General features: G+C 52.3%; 1 protein-coding gene across 1 annotated transcript; it reads right to left on the reverse strand.

The window, feature by feature from the left end:
• Positions 1-614: 614 nt before the first annotated feature.
• On the reverse strand, positions 615-5258 carry LOC131262491 (amphoterin-induced protein 2-like). Its single transcript, XM_058264503.1, has one exon. The coding sequence runs from the start codon at positions 5256-5258 to the stop codon at positions 2868-2870; it is 2391 nt and encodes a 796-aa protein (XP_058120486.1). The 3' UTR covers positions 615-2867.
• Between the last annotated feature and the right edge of the window lie 9642 nt (positions 5259-14900).

Here is a 14900-nt window from a genome sequence, read left to right on the forward strand (position 1 = left end):
CCCTTCCCGCCGATGAAACCACGTCGAACATTTTCCTTTCTCCAAGACGCTCGCAGCATCGCCGACGCCGAGAAAAACACATCAATTAAGGGTTCAACATCATTTAACCTACTCCTCGCGACTAAATGCTGGAAAAACCCGGACAAGACGAACCGAAAAGGAAACCCAGGGACTCGTTTCTTTGCACAGAATGTTTCCGAAAGCGAAAACTCGGACAACCCACCAAAGAAAGTAAACGCCAGTCATTAATGTGTTTTTGTTTCGATTTTCACTTATTCATGTCTTTATTTTCCTTTCTTTCCTCCCGCACAAGGGCGCGCCCCATGCGCACGTTTTCCCTAAACGATCGATTTATCTTTCGTCGATTCAGGTTCATGGTTTTTCTTCGCGCACATTTACTTGGATCATGTTCGTTCGTCCAGTTTTTTTTTAACATCCTCTTTTTTTTTAACTATACACAGAATTCAGCACCCGATGTTTTTCCGAGGCTTTCGGGTTGTTTTTATCTTTTGCGTTTTACTAAAGGTATGTAAGAAGGTATGTACGGCTGCACAATTGCCACATTTTCACACACAAGGGGCAACGAATTGTTCCTCACTTCCAGCAGTGGACGGGGGGTCCTGTCTTCCTTCCACCACTTTTTCGAGGGAAAGAAAAACAAAGAAAAACACTGTACCGAAACGAGTGCAACGAAAACCGGTGCACGGAACCAGCAGAATATGAATCTAACAAAACCTTGGCGCTCAGATCCACGTCTTCTGATGGCCATCGAGCAAGCGGAGATTTTTTTGTCCCGTAGACCGCTCCTCAAAACCCTTTTACCCCCAACAAACACATTGAGCTTTTACCTATACGTGCCTTTTTTTTCATTCTACTGGTACGTCCACCGGTTCGTTTGTTGCAGTTGGCTGTATTTCATTATTCGTTTTTAAAGTCTTTGGTTTTCCTCGGTACAGCTTTCTTACCAGTTTCGGGTCGTTTTATAATCGGTTGTGGGGCTTAAATGTTTTTTTTTCGTCTTCCGGATGTGTACGTCTTGCGTTTTGCTAGAAAGTTGCTATTATCAGTTTCTGCTCTCAATGCTCCGTTCCATCGAACTATTCGTTTTATACAGGATGCTGGACTTTTGCGTACACATGGATCGTTTGTATATGTTTGTGTGTTTGTGTATTCTTTTTTTTTCGTTTCCTTTTCTTAGGTGTTTTTGGTTGAAATATATAAAACTAGCCTAGGAGTTGTGATCCTTTACCCATCCTTTCCATTATGCTAGGACTGTTCACTGCTCTGTTTGCTAATGGGTTTCCGTTTTCTGGTTTTATGTTGAAGATGCAACCATTGTTATGCACTTTACGAAATTGTTGTTGAATGTGTTTATGTTTCTTTTTTGTTTTTTTTTTCTCTTTTTGTTCCGGGTAATTTAAACTATTCCATTTGCATGTTTTTTTCCCTTCACGCATTATCAACGCCCCACCGGTTTGCTGATTTTTTCATCTCTTCAACCCTACCGATTGGATCGATTCCGGACTTTTTGTCACGCTTATTTTTCGTTCCCTTTCTTGTGTCTGTGTATATAGATATAATTTACTTTTTCTTCGCTATAATTATATAAACAAAGTTTTCTGTACACCTAAGTATTTACCTTCATTAATTAAGTTTACAAGTCTTTTCTGTCTCAGAGAGTGTGTATGTGAGTGTTTCATAACATTCTTTTGTTACTTTTCCATTTCGTCCTGCAATCTCCACCGGTTTCGTTCACACTATTTTATATGTTCAAACTTGTTTTTCCCGAAAACTCTTCCCCTACCTTACGCGTCCCCACCAGCCACTAGGGGCTCGTGTCGGGTTTGTGTAAAGTTTGAAGTGCGGCACGAAAACTTTCGGGGTCTTACCCCACACCAACCGTCACGTGGGCGTACAAACGTAACATTAGGATAAAGGAAAACAACACTCATCGAACTGGCCACCCACCGGTGCGTGGGGTGGGAGCGACATCGTTTTCCATCGCCCCGCTTTTCCACTTCCGCTCGCTCTCTCTCTCTCTCTCGCAGAAAGATTCTCGAGAAAGCTTCCAGCACGCAACCGTGCACGTGGTTATTATGTATAAAAATAAAATAAATCAGAGGAAAGAAAAAGTGTACCTTTCACAGTACTTATCACATTCATTCGCTTCCCGCTTTGCTCCTTTCACCCCCTGTGTCTGTAGCGCACCCTCGACTAACCTCACTGTACACCCGCATCCGGCAACCAGCTGGATCCTGCGAGTGACCCATACGAAGTGCCTCACGCGAAGAGACGAATCGACAGATAGTACCGAATCGACCACCGACAAAAAATAGGTTAACAACACTGTCTTTGCTAGGTTTACACTCTCATCGATACGCACGGCGTGTGGTCGCATCGTGGCGCATCTCCACCCCTCGCGTAAAGAAAGGCTTTCGCAGGGATGCCGCATTCGGACTGTTCGTGGCTACCACGCGACGCTCTCACTCAGGTGATATTTTTCGTTCAGTTTTCGTTCGCTGCTTCGCTTTTCCTCGCTGCACCACGTTTCGTCGTGTCGTTTGCGAACTGGTGAGACAGTGTTTGCCCGCTTTACGGTTGCTTTGATCCGAAGCGAACGGGATTTATCTAAACTACTTTCGAATCGATCGAGCACGCTTTAGCCTCGGCAGGCACGTCGATTGCATACGTGCAGGCGCGTTCGGTCGGTTGCTGCTGCTTCCGACGCGGCGGCTTCAGGTCAAGTCTGGTGGCGGCTGGTCACTCGGGGCCGGGGAGGGGGGCTGCTGGTCGTCTTCCGCATCCTGGTCCTGTTCGGGCTCCGGCTCCAGGGTGGAAAGGCGCAAGCGGAAAGACTAAAAGCTGGACTACACGTCCGTCCCGCAGCCCTCCTGGTAGCCTTCGTCGGGCGAGTTGCGGCTGTTGGATAATGCACGTTTTAAGGCCGTCACCGGCGGGAGGACCGGCACGCCGCCCTTCTGCCACACCCGCAGCGTCTTCGCGTTCATCGGCATGCTGCCGGTGCTGCCGTGGTGGGCCGGCTGCGCGCTGGCCAGCTTGTTGTGCAGCTGCTCGGCGCCCGGCACGATCGGGAGGCCGTAGTCGGCCGGATAGCCGCCGGTCGCCGCCGCCGTCGCCGCGCTGCCGTAGCTGGCGGATGTGGCCGAGCCCGCCACCGAGAGGCTGGTGGTGCCCGCGTGCGTCCGCGGGAACGTCCGGCTCAGGTAGTCCACCGAGGACGTCTCGTCGTCCATGTTGAGGGTGGTGGTTCCGGCGCTCGCCTGTCCCAGGATCGGATGCTTGTCGGAGTAGGCGGGTGTGCGGGCCATCAGCAGGTCGCCGCCGGCGCCGGCCTCGCGCGAGTCGAGCGCGGCCGTCAGGTTGGAGCTGTGCGTTTCCCACAGTCCGGACGGATAGAGCGAGTCGCAGCCGGCCCGGCTGTACTCGCCGCTGCCCGGCCGCTCGACCGGGTCCATCAGCGAGAGCGTGTTGAGGGCCGTGGTGGCCTGCAGCTGCAGCTGCGTGAGGTGGGCGAGCGGATCGAGCGGGGTGGCCCCGGTGGCCGCCAGGTCGGTGCCGCTGCCCAGCCGCTTGGTGTCGTTGATCAGGTCCGGATTGTTGCCGGTGAGCGAGTGCGTGGGCGAGACGAAGCACTGGCCGGACGCGATCAGGCTGCCGCCGCCGTCGTAGTGCGACGTCGAGTAGGGCAGGTCGGTCAGCCGGGGCGGCTTCTGCACCGGGTTGGCCGCCGACTGGCAGCACTTTAGATCGCCGGGGGCGTTTTTTCGATCTGGAGAATGACAATCGTTAATAGGCGTCGCCACCTTGCCATTTACATTGCTAGAGGGACTTACGGACGTGATCACCTCGACCTGGTTCGGGGTTTTCGTCTCCGTCATCGGTATGCGCCGTAATCGCACCAGCAGGAACAGTATGATCAGCAGGATGAACAGTATCAGTATGACGAGGGCCGCGCTCAGCCCGATGATCTGCCGGTTCTCGATCGCGAACCCGATGTCGCGCATCGCCACGTGCAGCGTGAAGTTCGCCTCGGCCGTGCCGGCCCTGTTCTCCACGACGCAATAGAACTCGCTCGAGTCCGTCTCCTGCGCGTTGGTCAGCACCAGCTTGCTGCGCTTCTCGAAGTTGCCCTGCTCGTACACCAGCACGCGCTGGTACGCGCTGAAGTGCGAGTTGTTCACCAGCAGCTTGCCGTTCCAGAACCAGTTCACCGTGGCCGACGGCACCGCCGAGCTGCGGCACTCGATGGTCGCGTTCTCGCCGCTGTACGCCTGGATGAAGCGCCGCACCGGCAGCATCTCGGGCTTGCAGGCGAAGTCGTCCACCTGCAGCTCGCCGAACGTCTTGTCGAGCACTCGCTCCGGCCCGCCGGCGCACGTCGGCGCGATCGGGTACGGGATGTTGTTCTCCGTCAGCCACAGCTTGGCCGCCCGCAGCCGGCAGTCGCACACCCACGGGTTCTCGTGCAGCTCGATGCCGTGCAGCCGGCTCAGCGTTTCGATCGTCTTCGGGCGCAGCTCGGACAGCTGGTTGCCGTTCAGCTTCAGCGAGTGCAGCGAGCCGAGGCCCTCGAACGCCTGCGGCGCAATCGTCTGGATGCTGCAGAACGACAGGTCCAGCTTGGTGAGCGCCGTCACGTTCCGGAACGCGTGGCTCTCGATCTTCTGGATGTGGTTCCGGGCGAGCGTCAGGTCGCGCAGCGACACGATGTGCTGGAACGCGGCCGACGGCACCGCCGTCAGCAGGTTGATGGACAGGTCCAGCTCCACCAGGTTCGTGAGGCCCGCGAACGCCCCGTCGTCGATCTGGCCGATCCGGCAGTCGCGCATGTACAGCTTCTGCAGGTTCAGCAGGTTCGAGCGCACGAACGTCTCGTTCGAGATGATCTGCAGATTGTTGCCGGACACGTCCAGCACCTGCGTCGAGTGGTCGATGTTCTCCGGGATCGTGAACAGGTTGCCGCTCAGGCACTCCACCGCCTGCTTGCCGCCCTTCCACTTGCACTGGCACGCCGACGGGCAGTTCGGTTCGGCGTTGACCGCGGCCAACAGCAGCGCGAGCGCCAGCGCCGCCAGCACCCCCGTCCGGTGGCCCCGACTGCGTCCGGTCTGTTGCTTCCGCCGGCCGGCTATCCGGAACTGTTGCGACGCGGCTCCCGGCCCCGCGACCTTGCGGCCACTCTCCTCCTCCAGCGGCTCCCGGTGGTGGTGGTGATGGTACCAACGGTTCGTCGTCATCGTGCACCCCGCAGCCGAATAATGTTGCCCCTTCCGCTCTCCAAAAGGCCTCAACTAAAAGCGTCTCCTTCAATCGCCCTTCGTCTCAAACGAAAGAAACGAAGGTAGCAAACGAACAGCACGAAACTGAAGCGAACTACCAACAACGGGTGGATGCTGATTTCTTAAAAGTTTCTTGCCTTTGCCTAGAACGTCTTTGATCAGTAGACGATCGTCCACCGGATGCTACCTGTGCTGGTGCTGGACAGTTGGCGCATTCTCTGTTTGCTACGGGATTTCATTTGCGTTACTCACTGCGGAATCGCTTGCGGGCGATCGAAGCAATCCTCGGTTGTCTAGGCGACCCAATCGCAGCGCTTGCTATTCACGAAGCGCCGATCGAAGTTCGGGTTTCCCTCGGTTGATGGACCAATTTTCCCTTTCCTTTGTCGAATTATCACTGCTCCAATTCGCACGTAGTAATTTTCTCCGGTTCACCGCAAAAAGAGTAAAAATTCTTCCACACTCGCCCGGTCGGTCGGGGAATCAATTTATTTCACACCACCACACACACACACGGACTCGGTCCTCGCGCTGGCAGCGGAGTTAATTTGCACCCTAACGCCGGCCACCGAAAGATCCACCTCCATCGATGACCATCCGCCGGACGTACCACCTTTCGCACCTCAGGTACGCCAGTGCTCATTGGGCCCAACGCACACTACGGGCACGGCTCCACTCACGGCCACACAACAACACTGCACGCCACCGGCCAACCGTCGGGGGGTGTGGTGCCGGGGGAAAATCAATTTGGTACATAAATCAATTTTTCATTCACTGGTAATAAATCCAATTTAATCCTTGTTATGGTGCGTTTTATATGAAAATTTATTACGTAACGCTTATGCTGGCGCGCTGCCCGTTTTCTCTGCGGATTTTCCCTGGCCGTGTTTTTTCCTTCTTCCTTTTTTCTACTTTTGTGGGCTGTTCGCTGCTACACCTTTACTTTCGTCGGGAAAGCCACCACCAACGGACCAACGATGATGATGGTGGAGCACATACAACCACACACACACACAAACACACACGCGCACAGGACCTGACGGGAATTGGGGGTGTTTATTTGCGCTCGTCGGTTCTTTTTCCTTTCTTATGTTACTTTTTGCACCTCAATTTCACTCCACTTTCTACCGTTAACGTTCCCTGACGTTACGAGGCGTTACAGCGCCGGTTTGATTGAACTTCCGAATGCGCGAATGATGACGGAACGCACCGGGAACGTTCCGGTGCGAACGAGTTTGAATTATTCACCACCAGCAACTGCTGGCTCGGTTTCCCGGTTGTTCTTCTGCCTTTTCTTTTGGGACGCCAAAATGGGAAACACGCGGAAGGGAAAACCATAAATCCGAAATGAAACGAAAATCAAATATTCTCTTCAACCCCCGGGGGTTGACCGACAGAGAGGTTTCGGACGGACGGACGGAGGCACCCCGATAGGTAATTTCCGGTCGGAGAAAAACCCCGGAGCGAGATGGAGACGTTGACCGACGTTTTTTTCCGCCCCGAACGTTTTCCCGCGTTTCACTGGGAACAACAAAAAAAAAACACTCCCGGGAACCGTCTCCCAAGTGCGGTGCGGTCCGGTTCGATTCGTTCGACCTCGTATATTCGGGGTGGCTGGGTTTCGAATGTGCTGACTTGCGGTTTTTCCCCCTTTCTGCGCCCGTCCCGGCTTTTCTTTCCTTCTGCGCGTTCTCGAGAGCTGGGAGGGGAAGTAAGACGTAAGACTTTTACCACTGCACGTCGTCGTTACCACCACGTCGTCGGCCGGTCGGTGTCGTACGCACCATGGACACACATCCGCACAGAACAACACCGATTCGAATCGAACAACTCCGGAGGGAGCGAAAGCAACACACTATTTCCTCGTTCGATTCAGGGGGAAAACTGCACGATTTTCTGCTGCGTTTCTTCTTTTTCTTTCTTCCGAACGCACACAACGGCACAACGGGGGGGAAAATTTACAACTCCTTCCCGAGCCACATTTCACATTTCGTACGGCTTTATTACGGTTGCGATTGAATTTCCTTTCCGCACTGCACTGAGGGTGGTGGGCTGAGAAAAGCCCAAACGGAAAGCAGGGAGTGATTCACGTGATAAGTTTGCGTTTTGCTAGAATATGCTCCGCTCAGAATCGTTTCGCAACTGCACACCGCTTACAGGCGATTTTTCCTCCCGTGCGTTATTTTTCCACTCGCCACCAATCCGGCTGTTTGTGGGACGCTTTTCCTCGGCCCCGAGCATCTACTCTACACACTACCCGCTTCCTCGTATACACCACCGTCACACTGTAGCTGCTTTTGCACACGTTCAGCACAGCGGCCACGAGTTTTCACTTCAGTTTTCCTGCCACCTTTTGGGGAACACACTTTGGGTAATCGGCTGCACGGTGGGTGGGTTTTCCACCTCGCACCACGCTCGTTTCGATCGCAAATTTATCTCGTATCGGGCACGGTGGCCTGCTGCTGCTGCTGCGGTGAAGAGGGCAAGCGCGCGCGCATCGGTCACGTGAGAAGGGACACATACACGCCACACGTCCGCTGCGTACGGTAAACAATCGTTGACTGAAGCCTCCGTCGGTGCGCATCGATCGGATGGGCCCCGTGTGTTCCGCTTTTCTTGCTTTCTTTCTCCTGCTGCTCGCGGGTTTTCACCACCGCATTGGCAGACGAGTTTTCGATTCTCCTCGAGAGAGAGATAGAGAGAGAGAGTGGTTTCGAAGGAGCAAGAGAGCGAGAGTAAACAACCCTTAGCCAGCGGAGCATAATCTTTGCGTACATACAAATCGTTCGCAGCATAGACAACCCTCAGCTGTGAGCATGGCAAGGAAGAGAGCATAAAGAAGAGAGCGAGAGAAAGAAAGAGTGTGTGTTTGGGCATCGTTGGGAGAGGCCATCTCGCACAGGGTGGTTCGCAGCTTCGACGGTGAATAATCAATTTCCCCGAAGTAAACACGACCCACGAAGCCCGAGGAAAGCGCTCGGGAAGGACTCATGCGCACCTGGCACACCAAAAACCCTAGACCGGTTTGGCGTTTTAGATCACTTTTGGGTAGGACGAAAATTTTGCCACCCCCAATCCACCCCCTGCAGGCCATATGGGCCAGCCGGCTTCGTTTTGGTTGAGTGTGTTTCGGACGCAACATTCGCCAGCGTGTTTTGGCGATGCTGCCAACCGGGGCAGAGGGGCGGGGGAAATGGTGGGTGAGGGACAGTGGTACAACAAAATTATAGGCACCTTTTTCAGCAACATCCCTTGGTCCCTGCCGCCCGAACCGATCCTCTTCCGCGGGGGTTGTGTCGCGACCGTTCTAAGAGGAAAGCGCTCGCACATGCCCAACGGCTGTTTTTTTGGTTTTGTTTTCTCGGCAAAGGCATCATAAAAAGCCGAGCCATACTGCTGCCTATGTGTGTGTGTGTGTTTAGCAGGAAGCCAACATGATTATGAGACCTCCCTTCCCGCGCAACCCACCACCGGGCCACCAACCCGTACATTATTTCTCACTATCGCTATCGCATCTGCTCCTCTCCTCGGCGAGCACCTGAACATCTTGCCCGCACTCGGGGCCTGAGTTTGTGTATCGTAAAACGGCGCACGGTATCCGCCGAAAATGCCCCCTAAAGAGCCCAAAACGAGATGTGGGCCAGTGTGGTCCGGGAGAAGCAAAACCAAAAAAAAAAAAAACAAACCCTTCCCCGTGACCGTACGTCTATTTTCACGAGTCGAATTTCACGTACGCCGGGTGACGTTGACGTTTGGCGTTCTCTTAAAGCACGCCGAACACCGAACCCGAGGCCCAAAACGCGGAACGTCACCAGCGGAGCCCACGAGAGGCTCGTATCGTATGGCACGGTTATGGTGTCATAAAGGCACCACCGATGTGAGGCTCACTTTAAGCGCTGTGCGGGATGTTGAGCAAACCGAAATAAAAGGGTTTGTCGAGGTAAATGTCGAACGTCTCGGCGAAAGAGAACGAACCTGAACCAAACCGAAAATAAAACACCCCAAAAACTCGATACACCCGAGCGGAAGGCGAGTAACCGTGAAGTGGGAAGAATCGAAATGATTCTAAAATAAATGGATTTCGCTTCCTGCCCCCGTTGGCCCAGCTTCCCCGTCGTTTCGCAGGGCGCCCTTTCCTTTTTATTGGTTCCGTGCGTGCGCCTCCTCGGGACGACGTATGGCGTTGTGTATCTTTTGGTGCTGTCCCAACTCACTTTGGTTACATCTTTTCGCGTTGTTTTGTTCCCTTCGCCTTGCTTCATTTATGGCTGTTCGATTAGCTCACTATTTCGGGCTGTTGCTTTGCTTACTTGCTCGGGGGGTGGAGGGTTTTATTTTCCACATTTTGCGACAGTTCCCTGTTTTATTCCTTCACTCCGTGTGGTTTAACAATCTGGGGTCCTGCTTTTTTGCTTCGTTTTCCCCCGCGCTGGCTGGGCTGTCCCACGTTTCCCGGTGTCTAACTATCGCTTTTTGTCCTCTCCCTGTCGCCCGTAATAAAGCCCATAAGCAAACAGCCCTGAACTCATGGTTGCGGAAAATGGCTTTCAAACAGACGAAAGAAGCAAAAAAAAACGAATGGTGGGAATAGATGGAAACGTCCCGGAAAGAGCGGACAGCGAGGGGAGGGGACTAAAACTTCGTTAAGGAAATGCATGCTGAAGCGCACACACAAGCGTCTGCAGCCGGGATCTAATGTCCGGGGGCGATTTTTTTTTTTCTTTTTTTTTCGGCAATGGCCGCCTTAATTGAGTCAAATTGAGAGGAAGATTTACGAAACGAGAACAACGGGAAGCGAACCCGCGTCAACCCCGGGACTCTCTGCCGGGGCGGAAAGCGCACCAGGGCCGGCAGGTTAGCTTCGGTACGGTTTCCCTACGTCCCCCGGTGAAGTCCTGTGTGGCGCGCACTTCCCGACACCAACACACGCGCGACCGTACCTGATGTGAGCGGAGAGCTCTGGCGTATCTGGTTGTGTGGTGTGGTTCGAGCGTTTTTATGTTTTGTGCCCGAGCGGTGGCCGGAATCGTTGGCGGACCCCGGTGGGGTGGCTATATTCCAATTTTTATGAGTCAATTTCAGAACAGCGTGACGAACAGCGTACAGCGGATTCTGCAGGCGAGCCGTCGCAAGTCGTCGCTACACTACGTACGGACCAATCTTTTTCGGCGGCAGGGAGGGCTGGCGGGTGAAAATGTCGGCAACCGCCCGAGACGGGGAAGAAGCCATGAGAAAGGGACAGCGTAGGGAAACTCCTCGAGAAAAGCACTCCGCACCCTCCCTTACGGAGTGCGCTCCGCCGAAAGTGCTGCGTCTAGCAATTCAGCAATTTATCTTTGAAGTCATTCCTGGCGTGCGCCCGACCGAGGAGGAGGGGGAGGAGGAAGGAATGCCTTATGCTGCTGCTGATGCCTGGAAGCATCTACCCCCGGGCCCCCTTCGGGAGGGGAAGCGGGAGTAAGGGGGGAGGGAGGGAAAATTATGCCTCGGATATGTGCAATAAATGTACGGGACAATCGCTGTGTTTGTTCCCTTTATCATTCTTCTGAGCCCGCCCTCCGCCCTGGCGAGGCCACCTGCTCCCTTACCCCCGTCCCTTCCTACCCCCGGGCACCTACACGTTGCCACACGGGCCAACCATCGGGCGGAGTTTTAGTGCCGAAAACGTTTTTGATGATATCTTCGTCCATATCAATCAGTTTTCAAAATTGACGCTTTTCCTCCGCAGGACGAATGCTCCTGTCTGCCCGTATGCATGTGTATGTGTGTGTGTTTGTGTGTGTTTTACCCTAGATTTTCCTAGTGGAAGTAACCGCACCATTCACCATGCGCTCGAAAGGCGATGAGAAATGGGGGAAAACATATTTCGGCGTGCACGTCCCTTTCGGTTGGCGAAAAATATTAGAGCAATTTGTCGGACATGCGTTTAAACACTCAAAGGGGGGATTAGCGCGCGGAGGGAGGGAAACGTTAATGCCCTCAGCTCTTTGATCGTAGGCATTGGAAATATGTTCATTTTCCTCTCGTTTTTTTTTGCCAAATGTAAGAAAACTTTATCTTGCGGAAAAACACTTAAAAAATAAACCCATATAGGCATATATAAACTTTCACCCGTTGTGAACGTGCCTTTTGGGAAGGATTTTCCCCCGGTATATTATCACAACAAAAGCCGGATTGGAGCGCTAAAAATTAGCGATATAATGGAACGGCAGGTGAACGACACCCGACAATTGAAGTTTGTTGTGACCGGACGTACACTTCATTTTCTTTTAGTCTTTGAATTGCGGCCTTTTTCTTACGTTGGTGTTACATGCACCGCAACTCCACCGGAGCGGTTTTCTTTTAACGATCCATCGTAAACTAGATGAGCGTCGATGATTTATGCTCCCTGACTCCCTTACCCCCTGGTTGCTTCATCCCCTTCTTTGTGGCATCGGGGCCAATAACTTCCGAGCAGGCAGAAAAAAAAGCGAGCCGGCCCGCCGTCTTGTACGGTAGTTGCTAACTGCTTCAAAGTTGGTGTCTTTTTCAGGTCAATTAGACGCACCAAACCGTGCCCGCGTGTACCCAAACAATCGCGTTCCCGGGGCGGAAATGGTACGGAGCCAAATAACGATCGGTTCAGTTATTAAGATCGTCAGCATCATCATCACCATCATCATCATCATCCTCACCATCAGCATTGCCGTCATTACCATTAGGTCGCGCTCGGGAAGCAAAGGTAGTTCGCCAGAGACTGGGCCTGCCTCTGCATTTCGGAAGAAATTCAATTATATCGCGTTGAATTGTAGCTGTTTGTGTGTATGCATGTCTGTGTGTTTTTATTGGGTGGTATTAGTCACGGCCGAGCAGGTCCGTTTCGCAGGCGAGCGATGGAGGTTTTAAAACAATTTTTGGCACCAATTTTCAGCCGATGGGCTCCCCCCTCATTTTTAAGACGACGCCACCGATCCATGTGGTGAAAATATCCCAAACACACCGACGCCAGCCAAACCAGATTTTATGCCCAAGCCTTTGCGCCACTTTTACGGCGCACGGAGGACACGCTAGTTTCTCCCTCGGCAATGTCGTCGTCACAAACGTTGACGAACGAAAATCCGGGTCTCCCGTGGCTTTCGGGAAGCTCCCGCGAAGATCCATTAGTTCCGCCAGAACGAACCTGAATCCATCATTAAAATAATTGATCGCAGTCGGTGCCGCTACCGCGACGTTATCTCAGACGATGATGGCGTTCCGCTAACAAAAGTCTATGCGTGTGTGGCGAAACTACAAACTGAAATGCGACCGAGATGTGCCTTGGTTTTTATTTTTTAGTGTCTGTATGTGTGTGCGGGCAAGATTGTGTAAAAAGTTGAAACCACTCGTCTTAAGCAGAGCATTCGTGTTCGGAACTCTTCCAACGGAGAACAATCGGCGGTGTCGTTCTTTTCAGTGTCACTCGAGTTAACGCATGTCGTAGGACCGTGCCAGAAAGAAGTTGTTCCGCCTGCCCGTGGAAAGCATTTGTTTGGCTCGGCATCATTAATGAGGGGCTGGCTGGCGTGTAAAGGCAGCGCCAAGTATGTTGCATTCCACTATCTCGTTGCAATGATGACGACTGCATAGTTTTTCCCTAGCCACGCGAATTGAAGTTTTCCTTATTAAACGTGTTGTTAGTATGCTCGAGAAATTTGTTTTGGAGCTTCACCGTGACAAACGCTCGAAAGAGTTCCAGTAAAGAGGTATGAATGAGTATTATGTATTAATTAGCTCTACTGACGTCCTTGTCAGTGAAAAAAAAATGTTGAGCATTTAAGAATTGAAACGCAATATCTGTTAACTATAAAGACTGTGTCTTCTTCTTGGCGTAACGACCTCTTGGTCATGCCTGCCTGTTAAGGGCTAACGAGACTTGTTTCCCTGTTGTACGTGGATAGTCCTCTCGTACAGGGGAGGGTCCGGTCTCGGTTGGGATTCGAATCCACGCCGTCGAGGTGGTGAGCCCCGGCGCTCATGGGCAGATTTTTCTAACCGGCGCTACCGCTCGGCTGTCGCGGACCCCCCAAAGACTGTGTCAATATTATTAAATGAAATAAGACATTTGAAGTTACCCTTCATTATTAATTTTCAAATCACCTTCTGGAAATGGGATTTAATTTTTTTAAATTCTAATTTTAATACGAACGACATTACTTACGCTTCATGTACGTTTCACAGTGAAAACTTGAAGAGAATTTCTCAAATCATTTCTCAATCAAATCATCAAGTTATCCTTCTTGGAAAACGATTTTGAACCACCGATAGTTTAGACGGCGAAGATATTCAACTTTTCGGTACATAACCTTTCCGCGCGGAAAAATGGCACATTTTCCCGCCTAAAGTGAGCTCTCGATCTCAATCAATGTCGAACGCTGGGAGAGTGCGTGGACGGGGGGAAATGGCGGGCGGCTTTTCTCCAGAAAAGAAGAATAAGACTCAAAAAAAAAGAACACCACCCTATGCCATGCCAAAGGTTCATCGCCATCGAAATGGAAAGTTTAGCAAATCGTCATCGGGCGCGCGATCGTACCGTACCGTTCGTTGGGAAATTAATTTCCACCCTGAAATTGCTCATTTCGAAACCCACGTGGGCCGCTGCCACCGGTCCACCCTTCTCCACCGGCGGAGCGCGATAAATTATGCTACGCCCGCCTAAGCTCCCGCCACCCGACGGCGGAAGAAAGTTCGTCGCGGTGGAAAAGAAAAACAAAGAAATAACCCGGTGGTTGAAAATGCAGCCGGTGCAAATGGCTTTCATGTCTCCTCGGCTGGGCTAACAGAACGTCAATCAAAATCAGCGATAATCGTGCACATAAAATTAATTAAATGCTGAAATGGGTGGCCGATCGAAGGAGGGAGAAAGAGAGAGAAAAAAAAGGGCGAATCGAACAAACACCAAACGCCTTGTGGTGGAACGTTCGCATGCCCTGGCCCTTGCTGCGATTCGGGGGGATGCATGTTTGTGCTGTGTGTGCTGTGTTGGCGCCAAGAAAGTCCCCCCCCCCCCCCCCCCCCGCACAACCCCGGCCGTTGTGCCACACATCTCGCCGTGGCATTTGCCTGCCAAAACAATTCGCATTTTCGTTGGCGCTGGGGATGAAGGGAAAGTTTAAATGACCGCCCGTTAGTGGATTTTATTTTCACCCGAGCCACCAGCGTTTTCTCCGACGTGCATTCCGTTCTGGTCCCGTAGCGCGAACACGTGCACGGTCCGCGTATGGATTGAAGAGTTTGCGCATCGAACGCAAAAATCACCCCAACACGCGCAACAGATGCGCACCGATTAGCATCGCCGCACGGGGAAGCCACAAGTTAGCAGAAAACGATCATGTTTGGCAAACCCGCGCTAAGAAGAAGGAGAAAAATAAATCATCGCATAGTTAAAAGTAAAAGTGCATCCACTTGGCCAAAGAAACCACGCAAATCACAAATCTCAATCTTTTAACGTCTTAGCCGTGAATGCGAATGTTTGCTTTTCTCACTTCGCACGGGAAAACCGTTTGACCGTAGCAGATTGGTTTGGCAGCAGATGCTGATTCGTGATGGCAATTAGCAACGATGCTTACATAAATTGCTGTCGAT

Source organism: Anopheles coustani, chromosome 2 (assembly GCF_943734705.1).
Source record: "Anopheles coustani chromosome 2, idAnoCousDA_361_x.2, whole genome shotgun sequence".
NCBI lineage: Eukaryota > Metazoa > Arthropoda > Insecta > Diptera > Culicidae > Anopheles > Anopheles coustani.